Genomic DNA, 13,972 nt, shown 5'->3' on the forward strand with positions numbered 1-13,972 from the left:
CAGGGAGCTTACAGTCTAGTTATTGTGGGCATGAGCTTCCGAGGGTCTCCTAAAAAACCTCTGAAAATAGATAAAATTATGATCCAAATGATTTATGTCTCTTTAAACCTGATGGCATGCAAAACACTGTAATAGGTCCTAAGAGAGATACAAAGAAGTCGAGACAAGGCCTCTTTCTTAAGAGGTTTATAATGTACTTAGGGAAAGAAGACCATGTGTAAAAAATTAAATTTCCATGTAAGGCTTAAATATTAATTTGAGGTAGCTGTGGAAGAAATGTCACGAGATAGTGTATAATTAATTGACCAATTATTTATTTATTTATTTATTATTTTTAGAGACAGAGTCTTGCTCTATTGCCCAGACTGGAATGCAATGATGCAATCATAGCTCACTGGAGGCTGAAATGCCTGGGCTCAAGTGATCCTCCCACCTCAACCTCCTGGGTAGCTAAGACTACAAGTGTCTGCTACCACAGCCGGCTAATTTTTAAATTTTTTGTAGAGTTGGGGTCTCATTGTTTTGCCTGGGCTGGTATCAAACTCCTGGCCTCAAGGGATCCTCCTGCCTTGGCCTCCCAAAGTACTAGGATTACAGACGTGAGCCAGCACACTCGACCAAAAAAATTACTTTTAAAGAAGTCATGACAGTTACTAGAAAAAGAAATCCTTAAGTCAAGTGTGGCAGTTGAGGCTTTATGGAGAAGCATCTGTCCTGATCTAGATCAGGTGGGATTTGGGTAGATGGAGAAGAGAAGGAGGGAGAGACGGGATGTGAGAACCTAAGCTCAGAGGTAGGAGCATGTTGGGTATATCTGAAGGACTCCAAATCAACCAGCTTGTAGAGACAGGGCTGAAAAGATGGTTGCCTCTTAGAAACAGTTTCCTCGAAAGATTTTGTTGCCTTCTTAAAAGCCACAGTAGAAGCAGTAGAACCACCACCACCACGGCTTTCGTTTGTGATGGGCGATGGATTATGCAAACACCTGGAAGTGTCCTACCTTTTCCACAGTGCTGGTAACCTCCCAACCCCTTTTGGCTGCCAGTTTTTTGAGGGCCTCCACATTGCTGTCACTCAGGGATGCCTAGAATAGAAATATTTTTAAAGCTATGTGTTCAATACATGGATGTGTGATCATATATTTTCTGCTTTAAAAATGGGCACTGTTGGAGGAGGTATGTGTTGAGTCCCAGTGATAATGTTGAGTTTAGAACTAAACTACAGGCCAGGTGAGGTGGCTCATGCCTGTAGTCCCAGCACTTTGGGAGGCCAAGGCAGGCAGATCACTTGAAGATAGGAGCTTGAGACCAGCCTGGCCAACATGGTGAAACCCAATTTCTATGAAAAATACAAAAATTAGCCGGGTGTTGTAGTGCAAACTTGTAATCCCAGCTACTTGGAGGCTGAGGCAGAAGAATCGCTTGAACCTGCCACCGGGAGGCGGAGGTTGCAGTGAGCCAAGATTGCGCCACTGCACTCCAGCCTGGGCGACAGAGTGAGACTCTGTCTCAAAAAAATACCAAAAAAAACACAACAAAAAACAAAAACAAAAGCAAAAACGAAAAAAAAAAACAAACAAAAGTAAAAAGAACTAAGCTACAGCTAACATATAATTTTTATCTTGAACCCTTAATTCAGAATTCAGACAAAGTAACTGTATACTTAACAACTGGGTATCATTTTGGTATCATTTTAGTTGGTGTCCTGAGCAAAGACAGACTACCTTTCAGTATGACTGATAATCAATGTGTAATAAGTAAACTTGGATTTCTCTTTACATTTAATGGTTAAAAATCTTCAAATGACTACTACTTTGTTATTGTTTTTATAAAAATGCAAGCTGGTGGGCACAAGTCACGGTGAGATACCGGATAGCTCTGTGCCATGCTTCTGGAACATATCTGATGGCAGAGCATCCTGAGTCTGTAGTTTGGGAACTGTAAGAAGTCAAACAAGGCTAAACTGCCGATTGGTAAGCAGTAACTGATAGCCTGGTTTTGTTTCATTTTGACATGACTGGCTGATATAATCCACCTTTTCACATAGCCTGCGTAGGCACAGCCTAGGCCAGTTAGGCAAGGGGATTTCCATTTTTGTAATGATGAGACTTTTATATGAAGAGCTCCAAATCACAAAACATCACCTGCTTGCTGATATCCCAGTGTATGCAAAGTGGAACCTCTTCTTTGTGGGAAATAACATATTTTCTGGAAAAAAAAATTAAAGTGTTAAATGACAGTTTTTTTCTCTGCATTTAGCACACAACAATAACCATAATACTTTCTTGAACTTCTATCAGCCATGGATATCAGTGGAACAACGTGGAAGAACTATTTCCATAAGTCAGTAGTCAGCCTTTGCGGCCAGGAAACATCAGACCTTCTCTTTTTCCGTTACGTGGGAATAGAGACCCAGAGACGGGCTCTTATATAATTTGTCAGATTAACGAAGACTCCATAAAATCATTACACCTTATGTTCCTTACCTGCCTAGGCGAATTCTCTTGCGTGCAATAGCTCCCCGATAGCGTCTAAAATCATCCTTTAATCGAAAACAAAGTAAAATCAATAAAATAAAATAAAATAAAATATCTACTATCTTAGTGCTATAATCCTTAAGTATCCTTCTCCTAAATCAGTCAAAAGGGCTAACTGAGATGTGGTATCTCTCCATGAACTGACTTCATCAAGTCAGAGTCTGTGCTGAATCCACAAAGGGCAGTTGCACTGACAAAGGTGCAATCTTTGCAGCTATTTTCTTCCTTTTTTCAAAAGTGGAGATTATTAACATTCCTGTTACCAGAATTATACTTAATTCTCACTACAGACTTTTTAGAAAAAATTAACATTGGCAATCAGGTAATTTAGGGATGAGGGAAAGATATGGTTTCCATGAACGTGGCACAGCATCAAGAGCTGGAGTTAAGGAAGTGAGAGAAGAGACCCAGAAACAGGACATAGAAGGTGGCATCCTACCCACAGCAGTGTGTGGCCCGGTAGAGGTGAGGTCTTCAGGGCTTCCATCATTTGAACAAATGATCAGAGTGATCGGGGGGAAAAGGAAAAGAAAAAAGCCCACTTCACTTTGTGATGCTGAAAAGAGAGAAAACCAAAGGGAAAGAGCCAAAGAGGTTGTTGCTGGTGGGAGGAGATTCTAGGTAGAGCTCTCTATTCACAGGTCTGGCTATTGAACCTCGTGCGATAATAACTGACCTTTGAAATGGGTTGGATTCTGGGAAACGTGATGAGATTTTCCTTATCATCAGCAGCATTGTAAATGAGAAAAGCACTGTTGATGTGACGCCCTCGGCCCTCGGCCCATTCCTGACAGTCAAAGGCCTCCACGCGAACTCCAACTTCAACACTGTGAAGGGTGACGCAGGGCGGTGGGCAAAGAGGATCTCGACCCATCAGGCCCTCCTTGCCCACTGCTGCCACCTCCTCCAAGCAACAGGAGGATAAGGGCCTGGGTTTTCTTCTTTGTTATCAGCAAACCTGTGCAACTATTAAAATCCATTTTCAGGTCAATGGGCTGCTTTTTACAAGCCCCTAAGAGCATTTCCATTTTACTTCCCCACTTTCAAGTGGGAAAAAGGCCAGGAAGGGCTTTATATACATTCAAGAACATATTTTGGCAATGTGGGGAGGGCTTAAATTATGCCAAAGTTAAGTTTTCTTCCCTAAAAACAATAATTCTGTAATTAAAAAATAATCAAACACTGAAATTAGACAGGAAACACAGACATTCATTTTTACATTTAAAAAGAAAATAATACTAAATCAAATCTTTTCATTGTGTATCAAGAATAATAAAAATAACTGGGAAGTGGTTTGGATTTCATGGTGGTAATACCAGGCCCATTACGAGTTGATTGACCATCTAGTCACTGGGACTGAAAGGAAAAGTTAATAATTATGCAGGGATGACAGGTACAAACCAGGTCCAACTTGGGCCAATTGGGACATACGGCTCCCCTTATAAGACAAAAACCAGTCCTTCACAATTTACTAATTGTGAAAAGGCCCCAAGCAGAACAAAGGGCTAAAAATATGTTCATGGATTTTGAAAATTGCACGAAAAAAATGGAATTTCATTAAAGTAGTTCCCATACTCACCTCCAGGCTGAAATTAAAAATTACATTTGTGCAAGTTTAAATTTCTTCATAGCAGCCTAAGGGCTCACTTTACCAGGTCTGAAATGTATTGTTGACAATGGCAGTGAAGACAAGACGATCTCCAACTGTAGATGGTCCCCGGAACTTAAACATATCTACGGACTTCAGAAAGGGATGAGACCAACACAGGCGGCTGGGGAGACAAAGGGAGGGAGAGAAAAGAAAGCGATCACACATTCATTCATCGAACAAATGCACAGACAAGTCTTCAAATAAGCATTTCTTTAAATTTGACTGAAATAAATAACTGGATTATGTGGGTTGAGGGTAGGTCTGCACACTACCTGCCAATATTTTGGGAAATACCATGTCCCCGAGCAGTGGGGTCTTTACCCAGATGTTGATGCTTCTACTCCTTTGGTAACAGTCCTACTCTTGTCTCATTTCCTGTGGAAGTCCCTTGGAACAACAAACCAATGCTTTTTGTTCTAATCTGAATTATAGTCATCCTGATAGCTCATGACTGTAGTCCCAAGAAGTTCTGATCCAGGTTGGAGTGGGGTCCAAGTGAAGGCAGGTGTCCTCACACAATTCCTCAGCTTTACAGTTAATCAAATTCACCCACAGATCAAAAGATAAGTTTTTTCCCCTCACAGAAGAATTACCTGGATTGCTACATAAAGCCTGAAAGGCTAGGAGATACACATTTTATAATTTTTGTGTGTATGACATTTTGAAATAATTATATATAATATTTAATTTCAGAAAGTTACTTCCATAATTTTCTACATTTTAGATTCCCGGTCATCATTCAATTACTCTGTGCCAACACCAAGTGAACAGATGCTGCCATAAGCCTTTACAATAGAACATGTTCAATTGCTTTACTGTCACTAAGAATGACAATCTCATTTTAAAAACAAGCTCTCTTATTTGTGCGTAATTTTTAGAAAGGATAACTACAGGTTTGTAACTATAGTCATAACTATAGACATATTAATAATAAAATTATTTTAATTTGAGGGAAATACAACCTTAAAAATTTTCAATGGTTATGAAAATTGTCAGAAGGGCAGATCCTATTCAAATGTATTTACAGGGTACAGAGTGTTCCCTAAAACTGCTCAATTACCTACATCTTTCCATTAAGAATAAAATAACCTTTTTGAAATTGAGGAGTCTTTAAAAGTATTCTAAATATTCTCTTCTTTCTTTTCCTATTTTTCAATTATTTCTTTGGCCATAATTATTTTTAACCAGCACCTTTAAAGGTCAGACCTAACTGTAAATTGTCTTTAAAAAGGTTTGTAACTAACTGACTTTATTTATTTACTTACTTATTTATAGAAAGGCTGGAGTGCAGTGGTGTGATCATAGCTCACTGTAGCTTTGAATCCCTGGGCTCAAGTGATCCTCCCACCTCCACCTCCCAACTAGCCAGGACTATAGGTGCACACCACTACACCAGCAAATTTTTTTTGTAGAGTCAGGGTCTTGCTATGTTTCCCAAGCTGGTCTTGAACTCCTGGCATCAAGCAATCTTCCTGTCTCGGCCTCCCAAAGTGCTGGGATTATAGGTGTGAGCCACCATGCCCAACCTAGACTGATTATTTTTAAGTGTGAAGCCTGTCTTCTATTTCTGTTCTGCATTTACTTTGTCATAAGCTATCAAGACAATGAGTTGCAGTTTCATAAGATCAATATTCATAATTCAGAATAAAGTATTAAAACTGTCATCTCATTTTTATTTTTGAACCAAAATATTTAAACATTCACCTTCAAACTAAAGGACAGATTAATCCTAAAGTAAGAAAGTAAATGATTTAGAAATCATTATAAAAGGCAACATTTTCCTCAGTCCTTTCCTTGACTTCTTGACTATCCCAAGAACTGGATCTCAGTCCCTTTCTATTTTCTCCTCACTGGTCCCAAAATCATATGCCGAAGGTCAAAACCAAGAACCTTGCAGAAATAGTAGCCACTGTCTCCATCCAAGCCATAATCTGGCCACCAAATGTATTTCCGTGATGGTTTGCATGGGGTGGGAGGACCAGTTCAATGCTCTGAACGGAGGTGCCCCTTGTGGAAACCGCTCCTTCCTCTTCATCAAAAATGAGATCTGAAAGGTGGATGTAAACATTAATGATGGTGGAGTGAACCATAGGCCCTGGGGCTCCAGCTTTTCCTTCCCGGCAGTACATTCAACTCGGATTTATAGAAAAATTAAAGTGTTCTCAAAGGCTTAAGACTGAGCAAATTGACAGGCTCTACAGAGTGACTCTTATCTTAATGGTGAATATTTGCAGTGAATTGGGTTAAGATAATCAGAAAGGGCCTTTTAGAGATTGTATTCTAGCCTATAAAATAAGTCTATTGGAATTTTGACTAAAAGAATGGTTACATTGAAACTTGAGTTGTTTGTGGTGGGGTAGGGACAGATCAGGACAGGAAAGAGCAGAAATGTTGGGGGTGATGGATATGTCACTATCTTGATTGTGGTGATGTTTTCACAGGTGTAAACTTACATCAAAACTTATCAAATTGTATGCTTTAAATATGGGCCATTCATTGTTTGTCAATTACACCACAATAAAGTTGTTAAAAATAAAGGAATCTGAGCTACAAAGGACCAGAGACACCAGGAAGCTTGAAACACTACCTTCAGAATGGAAATGTGGCCTCCTGTGGAAACTGTTTGTAATGATTGCAGTCACAAGCAGGAAAGACACAATCTGTTATACTTCTTCATGTCCTTCTGCTCTCTCTTTTTTTTCAGACAGTCTCACTCTGTCATCCAGGCTGGAGTGCAGTGGTGTGATCTCAGCTCACTGCAACCTCAGCCTCCCAGGTTCAAGCGATTCTCCTGCCTCGGCCTCCCGAGTAGCTGGGCTTACAGGTGCGTGCCACCACGCCTGGCTAATTTTTGTATTTTCAGTAGAGACGGTTTTCACCATGTTGGCCAGGCTGGTCTTGAACTCCTGACCTCAGGTGATCTGCCCGCCTCGGCCTCCCAAAGTGCTGGGAATAGAGGTGTGAGCCACCGCGCCTAGCTTTCTGCTTCTTTTGAATCATATCTGCTCCGTTTACTAACAAATTGGTTTTCACTCTTAACAATGGAAAAATCATTTACTCTGGCTGCAAAGCAGTAAAATGTATTCAATTATGCTTTTTGCATCACGAAGTGAACCACCGGCTAGGTTTCCATCTCACATGCTGTTGTTGGGGAGGAGGGGGAAAGGATTTACAAACTGGGACACCATCCTGGCTGTACTGTCAGAGGCAGAGCTGAGCTTGCAGTGTGAGAGGGAAGATATGCCCAGCAACTGTTGCTGCTCTCGGCATAGTCACAGCTGGTGATCCAGAAGGGTAGTCACAGAAACCCTTAACTCCACTTCCTAATGTAATTTTTAGATTTATAATTAATTGATGATCTCTTTTATTTTTTCTTATTTCCAGTGATCGTTTCAGTCCCCAGCTTAAAACAAGTCAGTAGCTACCCATTGTTCTCGTATAAAACCCCAAATCCTTCCCATGGCCTGCAAGCCCTGCCTTCCTGGTCTGGCCTCACTCTCCCTCTCCCTTTGCTCCAGCCACGCTGGTCTTTTTTCACTTCCTCTGAGGAAGTATTACCTTCAACAACAGAGCATTTGTCACATCCCTGCTGTCTATGGCAATCCCCCTGGCCACCATCACCTGTGTCTTCAATTTCACTCGTACTCTGTGGCCCCCCCTTGGTCATTACTTCCTCAGTGGAGCCTTCTCTGACCTCCACAGCTCAGCCCCACCTTCAGGGTCTCTTGAAGGATCTTTCTTTCATGGCTATAGTTTTATGTTATTTGTGTGCCCTTTTATTATGTGACCCACTAGATCCTAAGCTTTTTGGTGCAGGGAGTATGGATTTTTAAAATTCTCATATAATTCCTGAACATAGGTGCTCAATAAATATTTATTAAATGAAATGAATGAATAAACTTAACTTAGCTGATTTCCTTAACATTCATAGTCCTTACTCTCAACAGAATATTTTTAGGTAATAAAATAGTTGTACTGACACTTCTGTCTGCTGTTGATGAGAGTCCCCACTGGTCCCCATTTTTGCTTAGAAGTATCAGACACTCAACTATTTCCAGTTTGGTGGGTGTGGAAGAGTATCTCACGTTGGTTATAATTTGCATTTTCCTGATTACTAATGAGTTCCAACATCTTTTTACATGTATATTAAGTATTCTTGTCACCTCTTCATGAAACGTCTCTTTATATCATTTGTTTCAAATATTGCTTGTCTCATTTCCGGAGAATTTTTTTTGCATGTTAGACATTTCTCTCCATTCTTCATGTTTCCTAACCTCCCTTACATATTTCCCATTTCTTTGTCTATCTGGCTGCATTCTAGTTAACTCTTTCACATCTATCTTCCAGTTCCTTGTCTTATCTGCTGTTTCATTCATTCACTGAGTTTCAAATTTTAATTATTACATATTCTTTTCTATAGAAATTGTCTTTGTTTCTTTGTTAAACCTTCTAGGTTATCTTTTTTGTTGTTGTTGTTCTTGCATTATACTCTTGATACTCTTTTATTTCTTAAAACATATTAAGCCTCTTCATCTTACTTGATAAATTCATTATCTGCTGTCTTTGTGGGCCTCGTTCAGACTTTGTGGGGCCTGGTGTCACTTCTAGATCTTGAAGCCTTGCTTTATTTCTATCTTTTACGATTTTTCACTAGGATCTCATATCACTTGGATCTTTTTCTGTGGAAATTCTTGGGAGCTGGCTTTAAAGTCATTTCTTCACAAAGGAGCTGCATTTGCAGCTGCAGATCCCCTGGGGTCCTACAACACAGCACCACTTTACACTAAAGTTTACTTGTTCTGTTTTAGCCCAGACAGGGCATGTGACTTCTGAGGATCCAAATCTGCATGAGGATGCACTTGTGATTGAATTCTCAAAGGGAGAGAATTTTTCTTCCCACTCCACCTAAGGCTAAGGCTCTCTGGAGGGTGGAATTTTTCTGGTTGACTCACTGAGGGAATCACCTTTTGGAGGTTCCAGCACCAAGGAAGGTTCCCTGATCCAACCTTCTCCCTCACATGGACGCCTGGTTTTGTCTCCTGAGCCCAAGCAGGCCCGTTACACACAAGCTGCATGTCTTCAGGCGCCTGCTGGGTCCTGCAGAACAAATGCCAGCCCCAATGCTTCCTTGCACTGCGGCATTTGTGTTTTCTCACCATTTCTGGACTTCAAAGTTTTCTCTTATTTTTCTGCCTGCTGAGATGTGTTTGCAAAGATGTTTGTAAATATGTTTCCAGGAATTTTTGGTTTTACCCAACAATGAATCCGCTATATTGCTAGAATCAAAATGGAATCACTTTCTAAAGTGATCTTTGAAAGAAATACACAATCTTAATCCCTTTCAATTTCTCTCTCTTTCTAAAATTGATTTTATTAGAAGATGTTTTATACATATCCCAAACTAGTATTTATTGAGGTTGTTTTCAGGCTAATGTTGCTTACTCAAATGGCATATTTTTTGTTTAAAATAAATTAATACAATTATCTGACTTCAAATTATGCTACAGAGTTGTAGTAAGCAAAACAGCCAGGCACTGGCATAAAAACAGACACATAGACCAATGGAACAGAACTGGGAACCCAGAAACAGATTCACACACCCACAGTGAACTCATATTTGACAAAGGTGCCAAGAACATACACTGGGGAAAGGACAATCTCTTCAATAAATGGTGCTGGGAAAACTGGATACTCATATGCAGAAGAATGAAACTAGACCACTATCTCTTACCATACACAAAAATCAAATCAAAATGGATTAAAGGCTTAAATCTAAGACCTTAAACTATAAACTATAAAACCATTATAGGAAAACATCGGGGAAACTCTCCAGGACATTGGTCTGGACAAAAATTTATTGAGCAGTACCACACAAGCACAGGTAACCAAAGCAAAAATCAACAAACAGAATCACATCAAGTTAAAAAGCATCTGCACAGCAAAGAAAACAATCAACAAAGTGAAGAGACAACCCACAGAATGGGAGAAAATATTTGAAAGCTATCCATCTGATAAGCGATTAATAACCAGAATATATAAGGAGCTTAAACAGCTCTATAGGAAAAAAACCTAATAATCTGATTAAAAAGTGAGCCAAAGATTTGAATAGACATTTCTCAAAAGAAGACATGCAAATGGCAAATAGGCATATAAAAAGGTATCGACATCACTGATCATCAGAGAAATGCAAATCAAAACTACAATGAGATATCATCTCACCCCAGTTAAAATGCCTTTTATCCCAAAGACAGGCAATAACCAGTGCTGGTAAGGATGTGGAGAAAAGGGAACCTTCATACACTGTTGGTGGGAATGTAAATTAGTACAACCCCTATGAAGAACAGTTTGGAGGTTCCTCAAAAAACTAAAAAGAGAACTACCATCAGATCCAGCAATCCCATTGCTGGGTATACACCCAAAAGAAAGGAAATCAGGATACTGAAGAGATATATGCATTCCCATGGTTGTTGCAGCCCTGTTCACAATAGCTAAAATTTGGAAGCAACCTAAGTGTCTATCAACAGATGAACGAATAAAGAAAATATGATACATATACACAACAGAATACTATTCAGCCATAAAAAAGAATGAGATCCTGTCATCTGCAACAACATGGATGGAACTGGAGATCATTATAAGTGAAATAAGGCACAGAAAGACAAACATCGCATGTTTTCACTTATTTGTAGAAGCTAAAAATCAAAACAATTGAACTCATGGAGATAGCAGAAGCATGCTTATGAGAGGCTGGGAAGGGTAGTGGGAGGGTGGGGATGGTTAATGGGTACAAAAATATAGTTAGAAAGAATGAATAAGACCTAGTGTTTGACAGCACAACAGGGTGACTACAGTCAATAATAATTTAATTATATATTTTAAAATAACGAGTATCATTGGATTGTTTGTCACACTTGAAGGAGTGGATACCCCATTTTACATGATGTGATTATTGCACATTTGTATGCTTGTATCACAGTATTTCATGTATCCCATAAATATATACATCTACTGTGTACCCACAAAAATTGAAGTGTGTGTGATAGTGACGGTCTCTGAAGGTGGGAAGTGAGACGGTAGGCAGACTTACTTTTTAACTATATGCCTTTTTATGCGTTTTGCATTTTTTACCCTGTGCATGTACTATCTCTTTAAAAATAGTTTTTAGATAATTATAAATAAAAAATTAAGAGAAGGCCTTATGAGAGACATTGTAAAGACTCAAATATAAAGCAGCTCCTTCTTTTCTGAGGGATAACTTTAAAGAGAAACCACATACTTCCTATGAAGACACATACAGTATATACTGGAACCTGTAGAGGGAGGTGCTAGGTGAGGTTATATGTGCACCAGCATCAGCTATCATACATATGCAGAAATATATTGAGTTAGATGACTTTGGTGCAGAAGTTTGCTTATTTGGAGTTAATTTACAACCAACGAAAAAATAGGGTTTTCCCAGGTTCAGAGAGCAATTCAGGCTTGCAGTTCTGGTTTGGGTTAAGTAAACAGAACTCACCCTTTCTGCTGGCTTTGAGTGATCAAGTTCAATACGTGTACTTTGGATGTTCTTAAAGTACTGTGTCATCATCCTGCTTTGACAACTTTACATTCACTCTACATTTGTAGATCAGGAACTTTGACCTGAATTGAGGTCATGCTAGCCCTAGTTTTCTTTCTGCGTATCCAGAAAATTAACCATGATAATGCTCTTAAGATCTGATTTTCTTACTCAAAAATTAAATTAAAATGCTTTCAAATTTTAAGTTTTTCCCCTATATGTCAAGCTTGCAAATAATGATCCAGTAGTATTTCTGAGATGTGTGTGCTTATACACATTCCAGAAATATACTGCTTTTACAAAACTAATCTTATCTCTTTTCTTTTCTTCCGAAAGGATATGATCTGGATTCAATGTTCTCACTGTTCTAATAATATGCATTTCCATCATACAACATCTTGAAAAATATTCCAATCTTTTATGTTTGATATTTATAACCAACACAAACCCCTGGTTTTCTAAAAACATGGTACAAGAACAGAGATGGTCTGGTTCTCTTCTTTTAGAACACACACTGTCCTGTCAAAAACCAACTCCATCAGATCTAAGGAGCAGTAGGTGGAGAAATCACATACTACACAGCAGCTTTAAATGTCAGAGTCTGGCTCTTACATTCTTTAAGATGAATTGCTTTTAAGTTCTCTGGCACCTTTGCTGGCATGGAAGTTAGTAAAATTTCCAAAAACAAAATCAGATCAATGGAATTAGGTTAAAAGTTGTTTTATGTGAAAGGATGTAGAATAAGTTAGGGCAGATTAAACAAAGCAGATGATAAAAGAAGACTTTGAGAAAAATCTATAATTTGAAATTGAACTATGAACTAGACATGTAGATGTAGATCTAATCTGGCCAACTTTGTAACACACTGAAACTCAAGTCAATTGCGATCGTTTTATCTCTATATTTGAATGACTGTCATGTGTGCCTGTTACTAATTTAGACTATCTCCAGTACTCAAAGTACTGTTAGTGTTGTGCATACAAATTGTCTGCTGCTGATTTCACTTATTAGTGCAACTTGCACAACACCAGAAGAAGCCGGTGCAGCCACCCATGTTTACCTGGCTCATGTTACCTTGAGGGGGGTGTGAAGACAGCTTCAGTCACCATCCTAGCAACCCTTCCCAATAGACGAACCCTCTCAAGGGAGCTCAGGGTAGCAGAGATCCCCATTCCTCCAAGATAAAAACATGACAACAATTTCCCAGTGTCTAAAGTATAGATTTGACATGAATTATCTCTTTCTTTTATAACTAACTTCTTCCTCAATAATGATTTTTATCAATTATCTCTTTTTTTTTTTTTTTGAGTCAGAATCTGGCTCTGTGGCCTAGGCTGGACTGCAGTGGTGCAATGTTGGTTCACTGTAAACTCCACCTCTTGGGTTCAAGCAATTCTCTTGCCTCAGCCTCCCGAGTAGCTGGGATTACAGGAGTGCACCACCACGCCTGGCTAATTTTTGTATTTTTAGTAGAGACACGGTTTCACCATGGTCTCGAACTCCTGATCTCAAGTGATCTGCCTGCCTCAGCCTCCCAAAGTGCTGAGATTATAGGCATAAGCCACCGCCAGGCCTCATCAATCATCTTGATCAGCCTGGAACCATGACCAAATTTCTCCTAGCCTGAAAAACAATGCCCCTTGACTTTGAGGGTCTCCTGTAGCTCCAGGCTATTTCTTTCATCCTTTACAGCATAGTTCCTGAGAAGCATCTGTCTTTAACTGTTGGCTCTAATTCCTCCTGTGGAGGGGACCTCTCAAACAATAATAGAAATGACAGCACTTTCTGCATGCCTGACACTTTCTATATTAACTCATTTAATGCTCCCATAAACCCATTATGTAAGTACCTTTATTATTCCCATTTTACAGTTCTCGTTTTGTTTGTTATTTACCTTGCCTCGGCAAGCTGAGAAAAGCAAAGTCAGAGGTTTTGGTTATAGACCTGTTACAGTACTATTCAGCATAACACAGAAGGACATCCTGTCATTTGCAACAACATGGATGGAACTGAGGTCATTATGTCAAGCAAAAGAAGTAGGGCACAGAAAGACAAATATCACATGTTCTCGCCTATTTGTGGAATCTAAAAATCAAAACGATTGAACTCACAAAGATAGAGAGCAGAAGGATGGTTCTGCAAAGTCAGAGGACTTGGTTACAGACCTGGATAAAAAAAGTATTGGATAAGAAAATAAAAAGAGCAGCTTTGTGCTGGGGCAACCACT

The 13,972-nt window shown here is 39.3% G+C and overlaps 1 protein-coding gene across 3 annotated transcripts in view; it reads right to left on the reverse strand.

Moving 5' to 3' along the window:
* Positions 1-13,972, reverse strand: part of ACOT12 (acyl-CoA thioesterase 12) — an 85,059-nt gene that overhangs the window by 31,650 nt on the left and 39,437 nt on the right. For all 3 annotated transcript variants that reach the window (XM_055386154.2, XM_055386155.2, XM_004042230.5), the window contains exons 6-11: positions 6,078-6,234; positions 4,189-4,308; positions 3,213-3,363; positions 2,486-2,541; positions 2,144-2,207; positions 1,001-1,084 (exon numbers count right to left, since the gene is read on the reverse strand). In XM_055386154.2, coding sequence (XP_055242129.2) covers positions 1,001-1,084; positions 2,144-2,207; positions 2,486-2,541; positions 3,213-3,363; positions 4,189-4,308; positions 6,078-6,234 — 632 coding nt within the window. The remainder of the gene's footprint in view (positions 1-1,000; positions 1,085-2,143; positions 2,208-2,485; positions 2,542-3,212; positions 3,364-4,188; positions 4,309-6,077; positions 6,235-13,972) is intronic.

The sequence above is a fragment of the Gorilla gorilla genome, chromosome 4, assembly GCF_029281585.2.
Source record: "Gorilla gorilla gorilla isolate KB3781 chromosome 4, NHGRI_mGorGor1-v2.1_pri, whole genome shotgun sequence".
NCBI classification, from domain to species: Eukaryota; Metazoa; Chordata; class Mammalia; order Primates; family Hominidae; genus Gorilla; species Gorilla gorilla.